General features: G+C 35.9%; 1 protein-coding gene across 1 annotated transcript in view; it reads right to left on the bottom strand.

Moving 5' to 3' along the window:
• The window catches only part of METTL15 (methyltransferase like 15), a 234,244-nt gene that overhangs the window by 14,895 nt on the left and 196,038 nt on the right, over positions 1–23,311 (bottom strand). The window contains exon 6 of the mRNA XM_011936321.1: positions 22,950–23,128. Coding sequence (XP_011791711.1) covers positions 22,950–23,128 — 179 coding nt within the window. The remainder of the gene's footprint in view (positions 1–22,949; positions 23,129–23,311) is intronic.

Genomic DNA, 23,311 nt, shown 5'->3' with positions numbered 1-23,311 from the left:
TATATTTTTTTTTCAGTGTCCTAAGAATGTTGTTGAGCTTCTTTCTGTTTATAGGTGCTCAAAACAAAGCAACAATTTTAAGATGATATGTTCACCAAGCCATCTCATCTTTTTCCTGATCAGAATTTAAGGAAGTTAAGATGAGACCACATGGCTTAGAGTGATTTCCAGAAGCTCTAATTCCATGTCTGCTGTTTTATACAATGATCTCATTTTCTAGGAGAAAATGAGTATGGAATCTTTAAACCTGAATAGGCTTTTACTGAGAGATGTTTTAATGGAAGCCAAATCACTATGCATCGAATTGCAAGAGTTTTGCTTTCTCCCTACATTTCCCTTGGGGAGATGTGCATTGTCAGACCTAAAGACAGCGCATCTGGTGAAGGCGGCAAGTGCCCTGGTCTCTCATTCTGGGAATGGTAATGAATACCTTTGGCTTTTGTCCTTTTTGCTCTATTGAAAACAACTTATTGTTAGCTCAGGTTATTGACTGTACATTTGTCTCTTTTTCATCTGCTTTCTTGATAGTGGGTTTAAAAAAGAATCAGCTGCTACTGCTGCCATTGTCAAGATTTTTGGGCAGGTAGTGATTACATGTATTTGACTAAGAATCTAGACTCATCCAATGCAGTACATATGGGCTTTTCTTGACTCATTTACTAGGAAGGGAGCCTTTTACAGGTGTTTTTATATTTGAAAATTGAGTGCTTAATATTCCCCAGTTAAGCAAGATGAGGAGAACAAGCTTGTATACAAGTGTAATAAAAGGTCGAGATGGTTAAAACCTTAAAAAATTAGGCCCAGCTTCTTATATTTTTGTTTTATTTAAAGCTTCTTAAGAAATGTTGATAGAGAAGACTTTTAAAATACATTTGTTGTTATACATTTCTTATACAGTATTTTAGCAATGAAACAACAGTGCTTCTTGTTCTCATTTCTGTGCTTCTGCACATACTGTTCCTTCAGCCTAGAATGTTTCTCTTCTTGTACTTTACATCACTTAATACTCACTAATGTGCTGTCTTCTCCAATTTGCAATTTTTATATACATAACATATATTATATATAATTATATATTATATTATATACATTTTACATATATATTTTATATATATATATAATCAAATTATTTACCACCCTGTACTACTTGTCTACCAACGTCCACTAGGCTATAAAAGGTCCAGAGATCTTTTCTTATTTTCCTTTACTTCCCCAATCCCAGTTTTAAGGCCTGGTGCACAGTAGGTGGCAAAGAAAAAAGTCCTCTCAATAAGGGACACCCTTCCAGTCCCAGACAAAGATCAAGATGTATTATAAACAATATTCTGAATGTGGAAATTCATGAACTCCCTGAAATCTTCGTAAGATTTTGCATGTACATGCAATTTTATGTGGAGATGCTCTGCTGCTTCCATCAAATTCTTAAATGACCCACAGTAGGTAAATTTCTGGTAAATGCAAATTGGGAGTTAGCTGAGTTTTTAGCTTACAACTTACCACTTCTAATGATATCACCTAAAAACCTTCTGTATTTGTTTAGTTTTGTTTTTCTTTATCTCCAGAAATATTCTACCACTTAGCATCACTGGAAGCACTGACTGAAAACCCTGTTTCATGTATGATATCAGAAGTTGGAAACTCTTATCAGTGATTCCTTGGCTTTCTTATGACTCACAAAGAATTTTACATAAAGTAAGAGAAAATCTTGCTTAGTAACAGTCTGCACTACATATAATAATAGAACACAATTAGTATGTGAAAGTAGTAAGATATATTTCATTCATAAAAAGCACTATGCTTCTGGCTAGATAAATGATTTGAAGTCCCAGAGAGAAATTGTAATTTTTAGTTCTGGGATACCCTTATGCTACTTACACTTTTTAAAATTTAATACATTCACGTGTTTAAATGTATCGAGATTTTTAAGCTTGTGAATGAAATTAGCAATGTGCTGTGGCTGTCAACGTGATGCATTGCAATTCCCCCTGAGTGGTACGGTTTAAATATTAATTCAGCTCTTGCACCTGTTTGCCGGCATTCAGCTGTTGAATTCCCATCACATTTAATAAGTCTTGGTGACGCAACTCATGTCCTTTTGCCTAGGCTCCTTTAATATAGTGTTAAATTCTCACCCATCTGAAATTCAAGTAACATTACAAATTTCAAACTGTTAATTAAAATTTGTGAACTTAAATGGTTCTGGATAAAACTGGCTTTACTCAGTGAGGTTCTTTTTAAACTTCTTCAGAGTCTCATCTAATCCCCAACTCTTACCAGGTTAAGTCTGATGACAACATGATCTCACTATGGGTGGCTGAGATTTACAAATCTTCATACAATAGGGAAAAAAATAAAGTCATAAGTTTGAACAGAAAGGTAATGAGGAACATTAACCAAGTCCGGGCAATGTACAAAAGAAAAAGGTTTAATTGGACTTACAGTTCCACGTGGCTGAGGAAGCTTCACAATCATGGTGGAAGGCAAGAAGGAGTAAGTCATGTCTTACAAGGATTGCAGGAGGTAATATGAGAGCTTGTGCAGGGCAACTCTCATTTTATAAAACCATCAGATCTCATGAGATCCATACACTATCAGGAGAATAAACGGGAAAGACCCACCCCCATAATTCAGTCATCTCCCACGAGGTCCCTCCCACAACACATGGGAATCATGTGAGTTATTAAATGAGATTTCGGTGGGGACACAGAGCCAAACCATATCATTCCACCCTGGCCCCTGCCAAATACCATATCTTCACAATGCAAAATCAATCATGCCTTCCCAACAGTACCCCAAAGTCTTAACCTATTTCAGCAGTAACTTAAAAGTCCACAGTTCAATGTCTCATCTGAGACAAAGCAAGTAAGTCCCTTCGGTTTATGAGACTGTAAAATCAAAAGTAAGTTAGTTACTTCCTAGATACAATGGGAGTATAGGCAATGGGTGAATACAGCAATTCCAAATGGAATAAATTGGCCAAAACAAATGGGCCACAGGCCCCATGAAAATCCGAAATTCAGTAGGGCAGTCAAATGTTAAAGCTCCAAAATGATCTCCTTTGAATCCATGTCTCACATCCAGCACGCTGATGCAAGAGGTAGGTTCCCATGGTCTTTGGCAGCTCCATTCCTGTGGCTTTGCAGGGTATAGCCTTACTCCTGACTGCTTTCACAGGCTAGTGTTGAGTGTCTGTGGCTTTTCCAGGTGCATGATGCAAGCTGTCAGGTGGATCTACCATTCTGGGGTTGGAGGATGGTGGCCCTCTTCTCACAGCTCAACTAGGTGGTGCCTCAGTGGGAACTCTGTGTGGGGGAGCCACATTTCTCTGCTGCACTGGTCTAGCACAGGTTCTCCATGAGGGCCCCAGACCTGCAGCAAACATCTGCCTGGGCATTCAGGTGTTTCCATACATCTTCTAAAATCTAGGCAGAGGTCCCCAAACCCGAATTCTTGACTTCTGTGCACCCACAGGCTCAACACCACATAGAAGCTGCCAAAGCTTGGGGCTTCCACCATCTGAAGCAACAGCCTGAGCTATAACTTGGCCCCTTTCAGCCATGGCTAGAGTGGCTGGAATGCAGGGTACCAAGTCCCCAAGCTGCACAGAGCAAGGGGGCCTTGGGCCTGGCCCATGAATCCATCTTTTCCTCCTAGGCTTCTGGGCTAGCAATGGAAGGGGCTGCTGTGAAGACCTCTGACATGCCCTGGAGACATTTTCCCCATTGTCTTGGGGATTGACTTCTCATTACTTATACAAATTTCTGCAGTCAGCTTGGATTTCTCCTCAGAAAATGGGATTTTATTTTCTATCACATTATCAGGCTGCAAATTTTCCAAACTTTAATATTCTGTTTCTAAAACTGAATGCCTCTAACAGCATCCAAGTCACCTCTTGAATGCTTTGCTGCTTAGAAATTTCTTCCCCCAGGTACCCTAAATCATCTCTCAAGTTTGAAGTTCCACAAATCTCTAGGACAGAGGCAAAATGCTGCCAGTCTCTTTGCTAAAGCATAACAGAGTCACCTTTGCTCCAGTTCCCAACAAGTTCCTCATTTCCAACTGAGATCACGTCGGCCTGGACTTTATTGTCCATATCGCAATCAGCATTTTGGGCAAAGCCATTCAACAAGGCTCTAGGAAGTTCCAAACTTTCCCACATATTCCTGTCTTCTTCTGAGCTCTCCAAACTGTTCCAACCTCTGCCTGTTACCCACTTCCAAAGTTGCTTCCACATTTTTGGGTATCTTTTCAGCAATGCCCCATTCCCAGTATCAATTTATTGTATTAGTCCATTTTCATGCTGCTGATAAAGACACACCTGAGACTGGGTCAATTACAGAAGAAAGAGGTTTAACTGGACTTACACTTCCACGTGGCTGCGGAAGCCTCACAACCATAGTAGAAGGCATTGAGGAGCAAGTCACATTTTACATGGATTGCAGCAGGCAAAATGAGAGCTGAAGGGCAACTCCTGTTTTTTAAAACCATCAGATCTTGTGAGATCCATTCACTATCACAACAACAGCATGGAAAAGACCTGCCCCCATAATTCAATCATCTCCCACTGAGTTCCCTTCCACAATATATGGGAATTATGGGAGCTACAAGATGAGATCTGAGTAGGGACATAGAGCCAAACCATAACAACTACCTATGTCTTAATTTGCTCAGCATAGATAGGATACCTCAAATTGAATCATGATTCCTATTACCTATTTAGGTGGTCACCATTATATTTAATTACTGGATATTTAAGGAGTGATTGAGGTCTATTTGCCAGATGCAGAAGTCTAAGCAGGAGATTCTAGCATATTTGAGACTCATTACAAAATATTTTATTTGCACCTTTTATGAATATTCTACAGGGCATGCATTATTGCTCCCAGAGTTGGGCCATTTGCACTTCCCAGAGTGGGAAGATGGTAACACACAGGTGATTAACAGTGTTGCCTTTTTCTTGAGGTTAGCACATAATCATAATCAATCCTTGCACTCAAAGATAAAGTTGTCTGCCTTTCTGTAGCATACTTACTTGCAATAGAACACTTCTCAATTGTATTACAAATGTTCTTCAAAAAGTATTTATCTCTCCTACTGACATATAAGCTTCCAGAAGGTAGAGGTCATAGGTTTTCATCATTTTTCTCATAATAGGCTTGTTGAAATACCAATAGACTATCTGACTGAATTAAAGATTACATATAAAATTCTCTGACATCCAATAGCATATGGATTTTAATTAAATCATAAATTATAAATATACTTTTTCACTCACATCCAAATGCAATACTGAACTTCCTCCTCCAACTTTTATTTTCCTACCTGCTCTATACCACTAAATTGCTCTAGAAATAGTGCCCAGTAAAGGCTTTTGGTTTCTAGAGGACATGTATACATTTTTCATGTTTCAAGGGCTAAAGGCATATATGTGCTATTAATTGCACTTTGGGAATTTAGCTTAGAAAATATCCTAGTTCCCAAAAAAATGCCTTAAATATGCCCAAATTATTTATTATATGGCTTTTAATAATAGCTCCCACTTGGGGGCCAACTATCTAATGATAAGTAAATGAATAAATTATGGTATCTCTACTGATATCTGGCATATTAGCATAGAATTTAAGTAATACAATGAAATAGTAAGTAAAAAAATCTAAAATTATATACATCCAATCATTCCAACACAAAAAATGTGAGAATAAATAAAGAGATAAAAGTAAAATGCAAAAGCATATTTACGTTTTGGTGGTAGAATGGTATTACAGGTTTTTAAGTTTTTTTTTTTAATTCCCTAACAATTTTCTACGACATATAAACAAAGATACTTTTGTAATAGAAAAATAAAACTCCTGTACTTTATAATCTTGAATTTTAATTACCAAATCATATTCATTACTCATTAATTATTAATAATGAATTCATATTTATGAATTCATGATCTTTATGATTATGAATTTGTGATCTCAATGATCATGAGTATTAATTATTTTTGCATGTGTTTGTGATATAGATTTTATCAACAACTAGACAAGGTAAATTCTTTATATTGTTTTTCTTTTGTCAAGTACTTATCACATGCCCAGAACTAGCATAGGTAGTTTTAAAAGGTAATCTCTAAGCATTACAATAATCTTGTAAATTAGAAACCATTATCCTATTTTAGAGAGGCTTAGAATAGTTATGTCATTTGTTCAAGTTCACAAAGCTAGTAAATGGTTGAGATGGAATCTGAACCTAGGTTTTTGTATGACTCCAAAACTAACTTATTTTTCCGTTACTCAGTGATATAATAGAAAACAGGGACATGAACTTTGACTAATAATACAAGACTGAAGGGGCTTTAAAAAAAAGAAAAAACAAAGACAAATCCTATGGTTGGAATGTGTTCCCCAAAGTTCATGTGTTGAAACTTAATGCCCAATGCAACAGTATTGAGAGATGAAACCTTTAAGAGATGATCACGTCATGAGACTCTGTCCTCATGAATGCCACTATCTCAGGAGTGGGTTAGTTTTTGAGGAAGTGAACTGATAAGAGGATGAGTTTGGTCCCCTTTCCTCTCCTGCATGCATGCTCTTTTGACCTTCTGCCTTTCTGCCACGAGCTGACATAGCTAGAAGGCACTCACTGGATACTGCTCTTTGATTTTGGACTTCCTGGCCTCCAGAACCATGAGCCAAATACATTTCTGTAGATTATAAATTGTCCAGTGTCAGGTATACTGCTATAGCAGCACAAAATTGACTAAGACAACAAGAGAAAAGAACAAAGCAATAAAACAATACAGCATATTGGCTTGGTAGTTTGAAGGAAAAGTTCATTTTTCATCAAAGGAGTATACTGATGAAGTCAACAACTTTTAGGTCCTACCTGGTAGATTATCATTCACAGCTTTAACTTCTAAGATAGACACCTGAAGCCCACAGGGCTCTAGACTAATGTTTTCCAGAAGACTATGCATAACTGTCAACATTTTTTCTTCTTTTTAGGAAACAAATGTAGTAGCTTCAATATCATTGTTATATATATGCTGTCTCTAAAACAGTTTAATGAATAATAATAATTGGGCAACAGAAATCTCCATTCAACAATCATAACTTAAGTTATAATTAATAATAAACCACATTATCTTGTCAAATTCCAAGCTTACAGCTTATTGTGTGAGGTTTAACATGTTACCTGAGTAATGAGCTGCTGGTGTACCTCAAATGAGTTGGCAGCCCATCCTGAGTTCTTTAATGTGATTAAGAAAAGGGTGGGGAGGATAAAGTAGCAGCTAGGAATAACAACTTCAACAACAAAAAAAGGAATGCTTTCCTCTTAGTTTTCTTACACTGCTTCTTAAGATTTAGGTTCCCAGTCCCTTGACTGCCACTGATACCTCTGCCTGCTGACATCTTAACCATCCCTTCAAAGAGCAATGTAGCTGCTAGTGGTATAGGAAGTCTTTTCTGATGAATCCATTAATGAAATTTGTATAGCACTATCCAATTCACTCAATTACCCACTAACTCACTCATTCTTATGTGTTCATTCGACAAACGTTAAAAATAAAAAGATATCTGTAGACATCTAAAATATGTTATCAGATTTAGTCATCCAAGAATCATTTGAGGTAGCTATTACTATCCATATTTTGCACATAAAGAAACAGATTCAGAGAAGATAAATTTACAAAGCTAGTAAATTACAGAGTCAGCTCAAATCTATGTGACTCAACAATTCTTGCTTTTTCTAGGGCAGTCTATTGATTCCTTTAACACGTGTTCTAAGAGATGTAAAGTATTCAAGTAAATTACATATGATTGCTCTATCCTTGAAGAGCTCACACAGTTTATAAGGTAGACAAAGTATAATGAAGCAAAGGCTAGTTAGGCATATGAACACATAAAGAAAAAGTAAGCAACTTCAGAAGGATGGCAAGAAGGAAAAGTTCAGGGCAGGATCTAAAGTAATAATATATGAACTGAATCTTGAAAGTGAGTATGAATTTCTCATTTACCCTGTACTTTTTATTCATGACATTTCCACAATTGATAATTATACATTTATTTGAATGATGATTTGAATGTTTATTGCCTGTTTCTCTCACTGAGAAAGAGAAAGGATTAAATAACTTTCCAAAGTCACATAACCATTAAGTAGCAAAACAAAGATTTAATTGCTGCTCTTTCTGATTGTATAAAGCCTGCCATGCCACATTGCCAAGAGAAAGATAAAAGATGAACAAACTGCTGTGCTAGTTTAAATCAAAGACCATGCCCAACTTGGGAAATAATGGATGGAATCTCTCTTTCTCTCTCTCTCTCTCTCTCTCTCACACACACACACACACACACACACACACACACACACACACACACACACCACTACCATCACCACCACTAGCAGCAGCAGCAGCAGCAGTAGCAGCAGCAGCATTTAAGCAAGGTCTTAAAGATGAAAATGTTTTCAATGGTGGAGACAGGAAGATATTTTTTTCCAGGTGGAAGATATATCACAATCAAAGATACATGAAATACAATGTAAGATATGTTTAGGGGGAAAGGACAGAACAGTTAAACCAGAATGTAGGAGAATAATAACAGAAAATATGAAACAAGAATAGCTCAGAATAGGCCTTCAAACATCAAGCTCAGGAGTCTGGGATCAAATGCATCTGTAACTGGAGTCATTGGAAGTTTTGAGCAAGTAAATGATATGATTAGTAAAGCTGTGATATCTTAGGGAATTGGTTGGATATTAAGGAATGGAATAAAGCCCACTCAAATTAAGTTAAGATTCTAAAAAAATTATTAAAAGGAGGTATAGGAATCACAAAAAGCCAACTGCAGGAAATATTACTAGGCCTTTAGGGAACTGAGAAGCAATCAGACAAGCACTCTTTCCATGCCTGTGTTTGGTTATATATTCATGGGTGCATGCGTGTGTGTGTACGTGTGTGTGTGTGTGTGTGTGTGTGTGTGTGTGTGTGTGTATCTGAACATTTCCTCCATTTTCTAGACATTCATTCTTTCCTCAAACTAATTTCCTTCATTCTGCTCTTGTCCCACTTTTCCTAACTCTGACTTTCACCTTGCTTTGGACTGACAATGAGGCAATTCTGTCCCCAAATCTGTATTTCCAGTATCATCAACTTATAGTTTCTAAGTTTCCTGGCTCACATTTTGAGAGAAGTATCTAATTTACATGACTCTCCAATTAGTTGCTTCTGGAGTAAACTGGTATAAACATAGGTGCCTAGGTTTCTTTATCAGGTAGCAGGAGTTGATGGGGGATGGTCTATGAAATTCAATGGGAAGAAGATATGGGTTTGGTAGAAACTCTGAAATATGTGTAATGCAGATGGATCTGAGAGGAAAAAGTGGACGTGATAGGCCTCTAAGAAGTCTATTGTAATAGTCTAAATAACAGATAAACAATGGTAATGGTGGATATGGACAAGAGAAGACTGAAGTCACCATCAGGACAGAACTTAAGTGATCAAATGAAAAATTGTGTGTGTGTGGGGGGGTCACAGAAAAAAAATGACTCAGGGATATCTCTGGTTTCCATCCCAGAGACTAGGAAAATGCTGTTGTAGCATCATAAAACACAGGAGATTGAATGGTCTAATAATACACTTACACCTTACAAGAAAGAAAATTAAATGAGAACCAGAGAGAAAAAGTTATTTGTCTTGAGTAATAGTTAATTATTGGCAAAAGAGGAATCAGACTTAGGGAAACTGGACTTGGCTAGAAAATGGTGATAAAAAATCTGGACCACCAGTTGTGGGTTGTGCTTCAAGATCCCCAAAGCAATGGAAAAGAATACTACTCAATGGGAATAATTTAAAATGCAAAGTGAAAGGTACCCATGTTAGTAAAGCAAAGATGAAAGGTAATAGGATTAGGCACTAAATAATAAGAGATGAAGTAGAAGTTGGTCAGGACTAGAGTTAGTCACAGTTGGGCAGGTATAGAACAAGAGAAAAAACAAGTTAGCTGGGAACCAAGAATGGTTTATTTTTTATTTTTTATTTTTTTGAGACGGAGTCTCGCTCTGTTGTCCAGGCTGGAGTGCAGTGGCCGGATCTCAGCTCACTGCAAGCTCCGCCTCCCGGGTTTACGCCATTCTCCTGCCTCAGCCTCCCGAGTAGCTGGGACTACAGGCGCCCGCCACCTCGCCCGGCTAGTTTTTTGTATTTTTTAGTAGAGAGGGGGTTTCACCGTGTTAGCCAGGATGGTCTCGATCTCCTGACCTCGTGATCCGCCCATCTCGGCCTCCCAAAGTGCTTGGATTACAGGCTTGAGCCACCACGCCCGGCCCAAGAACAGTTTAAAGAGGAGGTTTGTCAGTCAAGAATGGTGAGGTGAATCAAAAGTGAGATTTGTGATTAGTCAAAAGAGAGATTTGTGTGATCAGCCAGGCAGGTGGCAGCAATCAAATGGGAGCCAGATATTACTGTAAGGACACCAAACCCAGGAAGAGATTATTTTGGTGGAGAAGATAATGAAAATTTCAACATTATATATTTTGAGATTGAAGTATTGACATGGAATTTCGGCAGATATATAGAGCAGGCCACTACAAATGAGGGAGTACAGCTTGGAAATGTAAGTCTGAACCAGAGTCATTTATCTATTATTTATCGATCTACCTATGATTAATCTATCTACTGGCTGATTGATATAGAATGGCTATCCATCTTGCTATCCATGTCTGTCTGTCTATCTATCTATCTAATCTTTCTTTCTGGTGAACCTGCTAAGGGAGACATTCTATCTATCTATCTATCTATCTATCTATCTATCTATCTATCTATCTATCTAATCTTTCTATCTGATGAACCTGGCTAAGGGAGACTATCTATCTATCTATCTATCTATCTATCTATCTATCTATCTATCTATCTATCTATTAATCTATCCTTTCTTTCTATCTGATGAACCTGGCTAAGGGAGACTATCTATCTATCTATCCTTTCTTTCTATCTGATGAACCTGGCTAAGGGAGACTATCTATCTATCTATCTATCTATCTATCTATCTATCTATCTATCTATCTATCTATCTATCCATCCATCCATCCATCCATCTATCTAATCTTTCTTTCTATCTGATGAACCTGCTAAGGGAGACACTTCAGTGATGAAGAAGTTTCAATGCAGCCTCATATATGGTAAATAGTGGGGAAGGAGAGTGGTTTTTTGCCCCTGGAGATTTGAGGAAACTAAATGTTATCATGCTTTGGTGATATACCATAACAACTGTCATTTAAAAAGCTCTGTCAATAAAAGATTACTAAAAAAGACATAAATTATAGGGTGCATCTGGCTCATATAAGAAAGCTGAATTATTTTAAAGGAGAATAAGAACTTTATGATCAGTTATAGCTAATTTCAAAAACTATCTCTTCTTTGAAGCACTACATAAACAATTACAACCCTGGGGAGGAGTCCATTCTATGACTGGAAGTGTATCAATTAAACAAATTAACAAATGGGTTAAACAGTAGATTAGATACATCTTAAGAGTGAACCAGTAAAGTATCTTACCTAGATTATAACACAGAGACAGAAAGACATGGGAAATACAAGAAACTAAGTGTTGCAAAGGAGTAGAGAGAACGGGAAGAAAAAATATGGCTAGAAATAAAGTCCAACATTTTCAGGAATATAGAAATATTAAAGAAGCTAATTCTGTTCCATGAAGGACAAATAAAAACAAAGTCACAACCAAGCACATCAGAATTAAATATGAATGACAGGAAAATCTTAAAGGTAACCAGAGAAACAGAAAGAATAACTATAAAATAAAGACAAGCAGACTTTTCATTAGCCATAATAGACGTCAAAAGATAATGAAATGGTATCTGCAAAGTGTTAAGTGAAAATAATCATAAACCTATCAATTCTATACCCAACTAAGCATCATTCAAAAGTGAGAGAAAATAAACATACATTTAGACAAATGTAGCAACATACTCTCATAATCTGTCTGTATCTTTATCTTCATTGAAAATATCTTAAAATATGTATTTGGGTATGAGGAAAATTAATTCCAGAAATTAATGGCATTCATGAAAATATTATAAGCTAAGACATCAGTAAATATATATATGTAGCCAAATAAATACTATGACGTCTGCTACGTAACTAGGAAAGATCATTTTTTGTTAATTCTTAGAAAGTAAAACCTTTGTCTTCATCTTCATCAGTGCCCAGCACAAAGTAGACTTAGAATAAATACATGATGGCTAAATGGATACATAATGTGTCTATGAAATAGGTGTTTCTAGGTCAAATTCACTATGTTGCTAATGAGAAAACTGAATACAGAAGATTGATCCTGTATTTTATGACATATTTAGCCTGATTTGCCCTTTAAGAGAACAGGAAAGATACTACAAGTGCAAAGAAAATTATTACATTTTCTCTTCCTTTTGTAGGTATGAGTCTACCTCATAGTAAGTGCCTATATATGCTGCAGAAACTAGTTGATTAAAAGGCCTTCTTTACTAGTTGTCCCTAGTTGAGCTCATTGTATAAACATCAAAACTATGAAAAAAAGGCCATTCATTTATTCATTAAAGAAATATTGATTGAGCATCTATTTTAAGACAAATAATATATCAAGTTGTGATGACGCACCAATGAAGAAGACACATCTAATCCTTCCCCTCATATAGTCTTGTAGTCCAATTGATAAGAAAGTCATTAAATAAATAATTATGTATTAGGAAGTCAGCAAATATTTCTTGTTGTTTACTGTGTTCTATATGCTATCGCACACAAAAAATGTAAAGAGGGGTGATCTATTCTACAGTTTATAATACAGCAGAAGTGACTGTAAGTGATTGTAAATATCTGAGGCAATATGCAATCATCTGAAGATTACAGTGATAAAATAAATTGGGAAATTATGAAACTGCTAATATTTTTGACAAAAGTGAAGAGTTATAAGAGATAAAATATATTAAAAGTTAACAAATTCCTATTTTAAAAATTCTAAGAAACACATTTCCTAGATATTCCATAATTTTTCAAATTCAGTCACAAAGCAAAAGATACAATATATAATAATTTGGTAGTACTATTCTTAATTTTTAGTAACAAAGTTTAAACACCAAAACTATTCTTTCTTCCATTATTCCCCTCCCAGCCCCAAAAATATAATCTTTGCTCTTTGTCAATCCATTAAAATTGGGAATTCTCTCTCTCTGACATTCTTTTAAAATAACTTGAACATTTTAAACTTTAAAAATGAAAGCATATGCTTGTCTTCAAAGAACATTCTGAAACATACAAATATAATAGCTGATGCGTGACACTACTTTAAGGAGTGGAGCTGCATACTGTTGATTCTCTCAGTATTTTTGAGTGAAGAGAACATGTTATTGTATCTACCACCTAGACAAGATCTGAATCCATGTAAATATCAAAAACAAGATAGTACAAATAACATATAAGCCTGCCTGATCTAAATTCTCAAATGGAGAGCTCAGATAAATATCTGCCACCAACTTGTTAAGCCTTCTGAATAACTAGTTATAGGAACAAATAATCTTTCTTCATTTTTAGCAAATTAAAAGGAAAAAAAGATGGCCTGGCTAGTCATATATATCTTCACAAAATTAATATCAATGTGAAAACTGCGGATGTGTCAAACATACAATGCCAGCAGGTCCCTCTAATTTTCACTTGCAGAAGTACTAAAAGTATAAAATAACAAGAAATGGAGCAATGAGGTAACAGGATGCATTTTCTTTTCTCTTTTTCCCTAGCAGCAGTCTGAAATTCATCCAGAATCAGGAAGATCTACAGTACGTGGTTACTGTCCCAAAAATCTGATCCAGCTCAAGGTGACATTTAGAAAAAGGGATTCTAAGATAATGAGGAACTTCAGGAATTTGGAATTATATTAGGTCCTAAAATCGGACTCTGAATTGCCTGTCTTCTACTCTCCTCAGCCCCCTGAAATCCCACCTATTTCTTCATTTATTTGTTCATTCATCTTTTCATGTCTGCAATTCATGAGTTTCTATTAGTTACCAGGAACTCTTCCAAAAATAGGCATCACTTCTGCCCCTAAAAGGCCTAACTCAAAGGTCTCTTTATCTATAACTTCTACTTGACCCCTCTCCTCATTAAGTCCTCTCACTATATTAAAATAAATTTCTCTTTTTTCTGGGTTCCCATACCTTTTTGTTCATGACTCCATTATTTATGGCATTTATCACAAGATACAAAGTGCTGGAAGTATGTGATATCCTTGAAGACTGAGCTGTCAGCATTCTCCAGCAACACTGCCATACCTTAATCATAAGAAAGGGATCTAGAACAAAGTTATAATCAAAAGCACAGAGTGTAAAATGAGATTACTAGCTTCTAATCCCAGCTCTAGTTGACAAGAGGAAAGTAACCTAAGCTTTTTATACTTCAGTTACCTCATGTGTAACATGGGGATAAAACCAGTACCAGCCTCATGGGTTACTGTGAAGATTAAGTGAGTTAATACAGGAAAATGATTTCACATAGTACCTAGTATTTGCTCAGTAAGTGGTAGCTAGCATTATTATTTATCATTATTATTATCATTAAATTAGGGTTGGGCTACAGTCAGTTGCGATTAGAACATTCCCTGCTCCCCATTTGGTGCTACAAACTAAGAACAGCTAGACTTTTTTAGGAAAAGTTATTCAGGTTTTCTTTCTTTTTTTTTTTTCCACATTCCATTCCCTTCTGAGTTCATGTACAGAATGTCTTTTGAAAGGATTACTTATTAAAATAAGAAATAAAACATGAGTTTACTTAAGAAATGTCATTTGCTAATTTAGTTGGCATGTCACTATATACACAGTGTGTAATAGACTGAATTTGAGAAATTTGAAATGACAGAAGAATAAGTGTAATTTTCATAGCAGCGGCAATGACAACTATGATATATTGGTGATGGCGAGCCATCCAAATTCAACTGTAGGTTTGACCATACCATTTTCCATCAGAGTGATAACTGAACACTCTAACACTTTTCCTTACACTTCTTAATCAAAGCAATGTTAGTGTAAAGAGTACTTTTTGAGAAAAATGAAGGAAGCAAAATTATCTTGATCAGGAATAAGTTTATCTTCCAACTAAAATGACAATGACTATTTCTTAATAAATTTTATTATTTTATTTTCTTATTTTTGAGACAGAGTTTTACTCTGTCACCCAGGCTGGAGAGCTGTGACACAATCTCAGCTCACTGTAATATCCAGCTCCCGGGTTCAAGTGATTCTCCTGCCTCAGCCTCCTGAGTAGCTAGGACTGCAGGCATGTGCCACCACACCTGGCTAATTTTTGCATTTTTAGTAGAGTCAGGGTTTCACCATGTTGAACAGGCCGGTTTCGAACTCCTAGACTCAAGATCAGTTTGCTTTGGCCTCCCAAAGTGCTTGGGGTATACAGTGAGCCACTGCACCTGGCATAAATTTTATCTTATCATTAGCTTTTATTTTGAAGGTTCTCTCTGGATTAACAAAATTATGCTGAAAACAGATGGTGGTTTCAGATACAGGTTGAGGCATGAGCCATCAATGCCACTGTGGAAAGATACACCTTACATATCCCAGTGCAGAAAAAGATAATTATTCTTCTCCTTCCTACAAGTCACATAACTCCTAAGGGAAAAGCATCTTGGAATGAAATGATCAATCTATCACAAATCACACTATTTGGTTATGGATAGGAAAATAGAACTGGAAATGGAAGTCCACACTCAGAGTTCCAACTACTGCATTCCTTTACTGTCTGAATTACCTTAGTTTTGAATACAGAGGAGCAAAAAAAATGCTTACAAGAACATTTGCATTTTAAATTTCACAGATAACATTCCTATATACCATCTCATTTATTAGTCATAGCAAGATTTGTTATTCCTATTTTCCAGATGAGGAAATTGAGGGTCAGAGAAGATAAGTGAACTAACTCAAGTTCACAGAACAAGTAAGTGGCACAACCAGAAACAAAACTTCAGAATTTTTGATTCCATGTCCTGGAGAGTGTCACCTATTCCTCAAGCTGTTTTAATTTATACTGAAGACTTTGATGCTCAGGTTGTCTCCCTCTTCAATGTGAAGGAAAAAGTACAGTTTATCCTCAGTAACACCTAAGAACTTATATGTCTGTTCCCTTGAATTTTCATTTTTACTTTGGCTGGGAATGTACGCATCTTTTTATTGATTTATTTTTTCAGCAAGCATTCATTGAGCTCTGGCTATGTACCCAGTTCATGAGTCAGAATAAAGGTTACACAGAAGTTTCAGGAAAGGAATCAATCTATACATTTAATCAACATAAGCCACAAATATCTAAAAAGTGTCTCCCCCTTTTTTCTCTCATTCAAATAATTATATTATAAGCCTTCTGTCACTTTTTGATTGTTTAGAGATCAATTACCTATTTTATCAATTATTTCATTTTTAATTTAATCTAAATCTCAATGATCTGAAAAGTGATTGGTACACTTCTTCGATTTTTAACATGAGCGAGCTCTGAGACTACAAGTGAATTTCAACATTGGTTTAAGCAAAACATAAATGGCATGGTTATGTTTATTAAAGAAAAATAATGATTATTGTCATAACTATCATTTGTCTCCATTTTAAGATGAGAAAGATGAGGTCTAGAATTATTCAAGTTTACACAAACAGCAAGTTGAAGAACCAGGACTTGAATGAAGATGTTTTCATTAAACTAGTTGGCATTTAAGTGGTAATTTCCTTTATGGAACTGGAGAATGAAAAGAGCGCTAGAATATGAAAAAGCTCAAATATAAAATATGGGCAGCCAGCCTCTTGAGGAAAATACCCATATTTCTTTATTCAAAGGGATGTCTAGAATCCACCTCATTTTTAACACTATGCAAAACATCAATACGTCAAATACATCAATTCTGCAAAACCCAGACCACGGCCATTTTTTCAAAATTAAGTGTATAAATTTTCTTTCTCCTGAAGAGATCAAGAATTTTTATATATGTCATTCATCATATGAATGATTTTTAATCAATAAAAATTTCTATCAAAGCATTATTATTCTTCACAGCATTCCTAAAAAACAAGATAGGAATTGCTATCATTTCAACTTACAAAGATGAATAAAGTACTAGAGGGCAATGGAGTTTTCCTAACCTACCTGCATATGTTAGTGTTAATGTTGTGGGGGACGTAGTAGTCATTTTCATGCTGCTGAAAAAGACATACCCAAGACTGAGCAATTTACAAAAGAAAGAGGTTTAATTGGACTTACAGTTCCAAATGGCTGAGGAGGCCTCACAATCACTGCAGAAGGCAAGGAGGAGCAAGTCACCCTTATGTGGATGGCAGCAGGCAAAGAGAGCTTGTGTTAGGGACTCAGGTCTCCTGAGAGTCATTCATTATCACAAGAACAGCACAGGAAATACCTGTCCCCATGATTCAGTCATCTCCCAGTGGGTCCCTCCCACAACACATGGGAATTATGGGAACTACAAGATGAGGTTTGGATGAAGACACAGAGCCAAACCATGTAAGAGGACATTCGATTTTTATGACCTACAAGACTGAACATCAATTTTTAAAATTAATGTTGAAGTTATTTTACTGAATCCAAACATTCTAAAAGCAGAGCTTTTCTGACTGAATGTGCATTTTGTTAACTGTATAAATTAACATTGAAAAAGTATTGCCAGGAACAGCTGCTTACACCTGTAATCCCAGCTACTCAGGAAGTTGAGCTAGGGGGTTGGGGATCACTTGAAGCCAAGAGTTCGAGACAAGTACGGACAACACAGGGAGACCCTATTTCTAAAAATAAAAATTAAAAAAATTAGCCTGCTGTGATGTTGGGCACCTGTAGCTCCAGCTACTCAGGAGGCTGAAGTCAGGAGGGCAGCTTGAGCCTCACAGCTCACTGTAGCCTTCAACTATGATTGCCCACTGCACTCCAGCCTGGGCGCAGATGGTGACCCTGTCACTTGAAAAAAAGGTTTTTAATAAAAAAAATCTTTAAAAATGTATTTACTAAATACCTTTCAAGTGTTAAACATTAGGCTAAATGCTAGGACACAGTGATTAATACAAAAGTCACAGCAGCGCTTATAATCTTGGTGCTTATAGTCTGGAACAGTATTGTCCAATAAAGATGTAATGTAATTCATGTTATTTAAAATTTTCTATAGCCACATTTAAAAAGCAAAACATTAATTTTAATACCATATTTGACCCAATATATCTAAAATATTACCATTTCAACATGTAATGAAGATAAAATTATTTTTGTAATTTTTTTTTTCAAACTAAGTCTTCAAAATCTGGTGCATATTTTAGATTCATGAAACCTCTTAATATGAAGTAACTACACTTCAAGTGCTTTATAGCCAAATGTGGCTGTTGGCATTGGTGTTGCACAATATAAATCTAAGGGAATATTTAAATAGTAAGCAAGCAATAAGATATAGCACAATAAGTGCCAGACAAGGGAATGCAGTGCAATGGCAGCACATAGGAGACCATCTCAACTAATCTGAGTAGGGTTGGAAAAAACTTTGTGAGGAAGTGGCATTTCAACTGAGCTCTAAAGGATGAGCTGAAATTAGCCAGAGAAAAGGGTAGGGGTAGGGCAAAGAGATGAGAGAACAGGAAGGTCAATATTCCGGGCAAAAGGACATCCAAGGCCTGCAGGTGAATGACTATGGTGTGCTGGGAAGACTACAAGAACTTCAACATGGCTGGAACAAAGACTATTATGTGGAAAGGGGAAGATGAAAAGACAGGTAGGAGTCAGTTCATGGAGGAAGTTGCAAACCATGTAAAGGAGTTATGCTTTTATTCTAAGAAATCTATCCTTTCTAAAGTCTCTAGGCCTGTATTATATTTATGCAACTGGCAACTTCAGGCTGAAATGTGCTTGTCTTCACTGGAATACAATGGGGAGTAAGAGAGATGAAGATAAAGAGTCTAAAGCTAGATGACCATTTATTAGAGGTGATGAAGAATCTAGTTCTGGATTAGATGAGTCCCTTAGGCCATTCTCAACTCTTAGATTTTACAACTCCAACTCTTTAGCTAGAATATTAGAATAAACATTATGCTTAATAAAATGTGGATTTGTTATTTATGAATCATTTTTGGAGAGAACACTGTATCTAACACTGCATTTGTGTTAAGTATTTATATTAAGATTCATGGCTGGTAGTTCTGAAAAGTATATGTATGAACATGTGTGGTAGTAAGAACAGTGAAATCCTACAGGTTGTTTTTGGAATTCTCTTGTAAGTTGCTTATAAATTACTGCTTTGATAATTTGCAAAGTAATTCACAATGCTTGCAAGTGCTCTGTTCCAACTTGGAGCCTTGAACCTGTCTTTTGGAACTCCCATGATATGGAAGAGTACTGGAACTGTAGTTACTTATACCAGCAAAAAGCACCAAACTTTAGATTTTACAATTTACAGCTTAATCATGTGACTGACAGGATCCCACTGAGGGTGTGATTCCAAGTGTGTTGTTCTTCCTTGTCCTACTGAATTATTAGTTTTTGGAAAGCAAAGAAAGTGATTTATATTTCCATCGATATGGATTTTAATATGTGTCAGGAACTGTGCTGCATATTTCCTAGAGTGCTTGATAGTTTTGAACATATTTAGTATGAATTTATCAGAATCAGAAAACACATTTAAATATAGTCATTGCATATTATAGCTTGCCAAAATACATATTTGTTAAACAAAGATACTGCTTAGGAATTGTACTGGGTTTATAGAGTCCCCCACAATTCATGTCTACCCAGCACAATTCATTTCTACCCAGAACCTATAAATGTGATCTGACCTAGAAATAAGGTCTTTGCAGAGGATTTCAAGTTAAGACGAGGATATACTGGATCAAGTGTGGGCCCTAAATCCAACATGACTGGTGTCCTTATAAGAAGAGGGAAATCTGGGCACAAAGACAGATGCCCAGGGAGAATGCCAAGCGACTATGGAGGCAGAAACAGTGACAAGCCAAGGAACACCAAGGATTGCTGGCAACCCCCAGATGCTAGGAATAGTAAGGAAGGATTCTCCCCTAGCTCCCTTCTAACATCTTGATTTCAGACTTCAAGTCTCCAAAACTGTAAAAGAATAAATTTCTGTTGCTTTAAGGCATGAAGTTTGTAGTACTTAGTAACAGCAGCCCTAGGAAACCCATACAGGAACCTGTGCCCTTCCAATTACATCTCATATTTCCTTTATGTAGTACCTCTTGATTTACTGGACTTGACAGATTTAACCCTTTTCTCTGTTAAACAAATTGTGTGAGGGTTGGATTCTATTCTTTGGATTCTCTGGTACTTCTACACAGTTCTAGTCCCATCAAAACAGCTGTGCACTTACAGCCCAGAATACGTAATTTAATTACATATTACATAAACTGAGGAAATATGAATGCAAAAGGAAAGACAGCTGCAGTGTCCAAGAAAACTAAGTTGGAAACTTTGGAAACTCTTGTTAAAGGTGAATCACTTAAAAAAATTCAATCAAATTAGGTATGAGTGAGGCAATTGTAAAAGACTAAAATGAAATCATGAAAATCTAGAAAACCTTCTCATTCAGATGGATTTGCAAATGCCTTTAAAGTCTTACTTCATTATACTAAAACTATAACCAGAACTTATAGGACATATGCCATGAGTGTGGTTTGTTAAGAATGCATTTTGTGGAACTGCAATTAAAACCCAAGCATACAAATATATGTAGATTTGTATAGGTTCTATAAATCTCTGCTTTTATCAAATTTTCTATTGACCATACTATCACAACTCTTGATTACAATAAAAAGGAAAGAGAATTTTCACTGGAAGTACAGGTTATTACATGATGTTTTCATTCAGTTCCCTGACTGTATAATCTATTAGTCTATAAACTTTGTAAACACAGAGGTTATATCTGATTAGCTCCTATTTTAACTTTAGTGTTTAGGATAGTGCCTAGTATAAAGCAGCCTCTCTCAAAATATTTTTTGAATAAATGAGCACAAAATGAAAACATATTTTTGTTTTTCCCTTTTCCAAAAAATCATATTATTATTAACAAAGTTGTATTATTACAGACTGATATTTATGATATCAAAATGGACTAATTCCAGATAACTCAGTGTTTTAATGGCACTTACTAAAATGAGGTTTTATTTACCATATATGAGTATTTTCACTCTTACTGTATCATTTCTCATAGCTTTAATATGCTTTTCATATCATAATCTTTCTGAAAGTACTTAAATTGTTCCTATTGTGCACCTTCACATAATTTCTACTTAATGCCAAAGTGTTATTTCTGCACGTTTACAAGGTAGGATGCACAGACAGAAAAGGTAGCTTAAAGGCAGATTCCCAGTTATGCTTCAAATTCATGAGCTTTCAAATTCTAGATTACTATTGCAAACTACTCCCCAAGCCTCAGTTTCCTTAGTAATCAGAAGAGGTTTTCTGACTAGACAATTTCTAGGATGCTCTCCAGCCCCAACCCCTCATTTTCAGCATGAATTTTAGATTTGCTTATAAATAAAAAGTATCACTTCTCACTGCTTTTCTTTCCAGTACGGGAGACAGAAAATAATACGTAGGTAAAGAATTACAGAAAGGATATGGTGGAGACATGTTAGTGAGTACGGAGTGGTTAAAGGAACACCAGACAGAAGATGACTTTAATATCAGCATGCTGGTATAAACTTTCAGAGGGGAAGAAATGAAATATTTTATGTTCATATAACCACAAGAATTCTCCTCTTAAACTTGCATAAAGAAATCTCAATAGTAAGTTCGAAGGGCCCTGAGATATGTGGCTTAAAAAATTAAAGGCTAGCCAACTCTTTATATTTCATTGTAATAACTAGGTAGAATATAGTCTTATTTAATTATATCATAAAACAATTGCTATGTGATCTGTAAATACTAAAGATCTAAATGAATTTATAATTAAGTTTTACTTTTTAAACTATAGATAATATTAAGAAAGAGACAGCCAATATCAGGTTCTATTTATAAGTTACACAAATATTCCTTTTTAAAAAACTTCTTAAAATTTACTTAAGGAATTTAATAGGAACCACTGGAAACAAATCTCAATACATTTGGTAAATTAAAATGATACACGGTTTCAGATGGTCCAACAAGATGAAGAATTTATCATTGGAATTCTGTTAAATAACTGCAAGAGTTATATTTTTGCCTCGGAAAACTTTCATCATGGAACACAGCTGTGAAACAACTTTGGCTTCAAACAGAAAGGCTATAATAAAGCGCCTCCTAGCTAGAGTTAGGTTCAAGAGGTTTATGGTGGTGAATAGCGAAATAGCAGAAAAGATGAAATGTTTCAATAAGCCCCTCAGGCTGATTTAGTTAGCATTCACAAAGTGGAATAACCTATACATCATATACCCTTTGTTAGTTGGTTGTTTGGAATAGATATATGAGTCACTGGATTTTATTTTAGCATTTGGGCAATGCAATTCTCCTTTTGTCCACAATATTAAAATGCAGAAATGTGAAACTAAGAGAAGTAATGTCAGATCTTATACAGGGTGCTTATCAACCATTGTGATGGATCAAGAAATCCTTTCACTCATCATTTCATGTTTCACCTTCGTAGGCACAAATGATAAATTATCTTGTGTAAAATAAAAATCTACTATTATACAAATTAGCAAACTACAGTATATTTTTTAAAAAATTGTATTTGGGGGAGAGGTTTTGAAGGGGAGAAGCTTGCACAAGCAAAAGAAAGCTGACATTAAAGAAAGATAGGCAAGATTCTATCCTGCATGATTTCAAGTACAAATGAATCCCTCTGGGAGTTTGGGAGATTAATGCGCACACACATGTGCATGAGTGCACACACACAAACACATGCACACACGTAAATATAATTTTTCTCTTAGACACTGTTGAGAATTAATGAGGCTACCTGCAACGATGCTGGCAAGCTGCTGGGTTCTGGTGATGGGGTAGATGCTGCGTGCCTGAACAATTGCTGAAGCGATTTTCTTGGCATGCTTCTCCTCCCCATATGTTCTTAGGATAGATGCAAGTGCCGGTTGATCTAAAGCATTCACAACATCAGCAGCAGTGGGCATGTCAGGGTACCTACGCACAAGAAGAGCCAATTAGTTCACTGACATCAGTTTTCATTGACAAGAAGTGAAACTTCAGAGTACTGAGACATAAAGTCAGACATATACACATGGTCTAGGAGAACTGAGGTTTTTTTTTTTTTTTTTTTTTTTTTTTTTTTTATAAAAAGAGAGGATTAATTTGTTTTTAAGCTAA

This window comes from Colobus angolensis, unplaced genomic scaffold (assembly GCF_000951035.1).
Source record: "Colobus angolensis palliatus isolate OR3802 unplaced genomic scaffold, Cang.pa_1.0 Scaffold152, whole genome shotgun sequence".
Taxonomy (NCBI): domain Eukaryota; kingdom Metazoa; phylum Chordata; class Mammalia; order Primates; family Cercopithecidae; genus Colobus; species Colobus angolensis.
The sequence above is the reverse complement of the archived record's forward strand: the minus strand, read 5'-3'. Positions and strand labels throughout refer to the sequence as shown.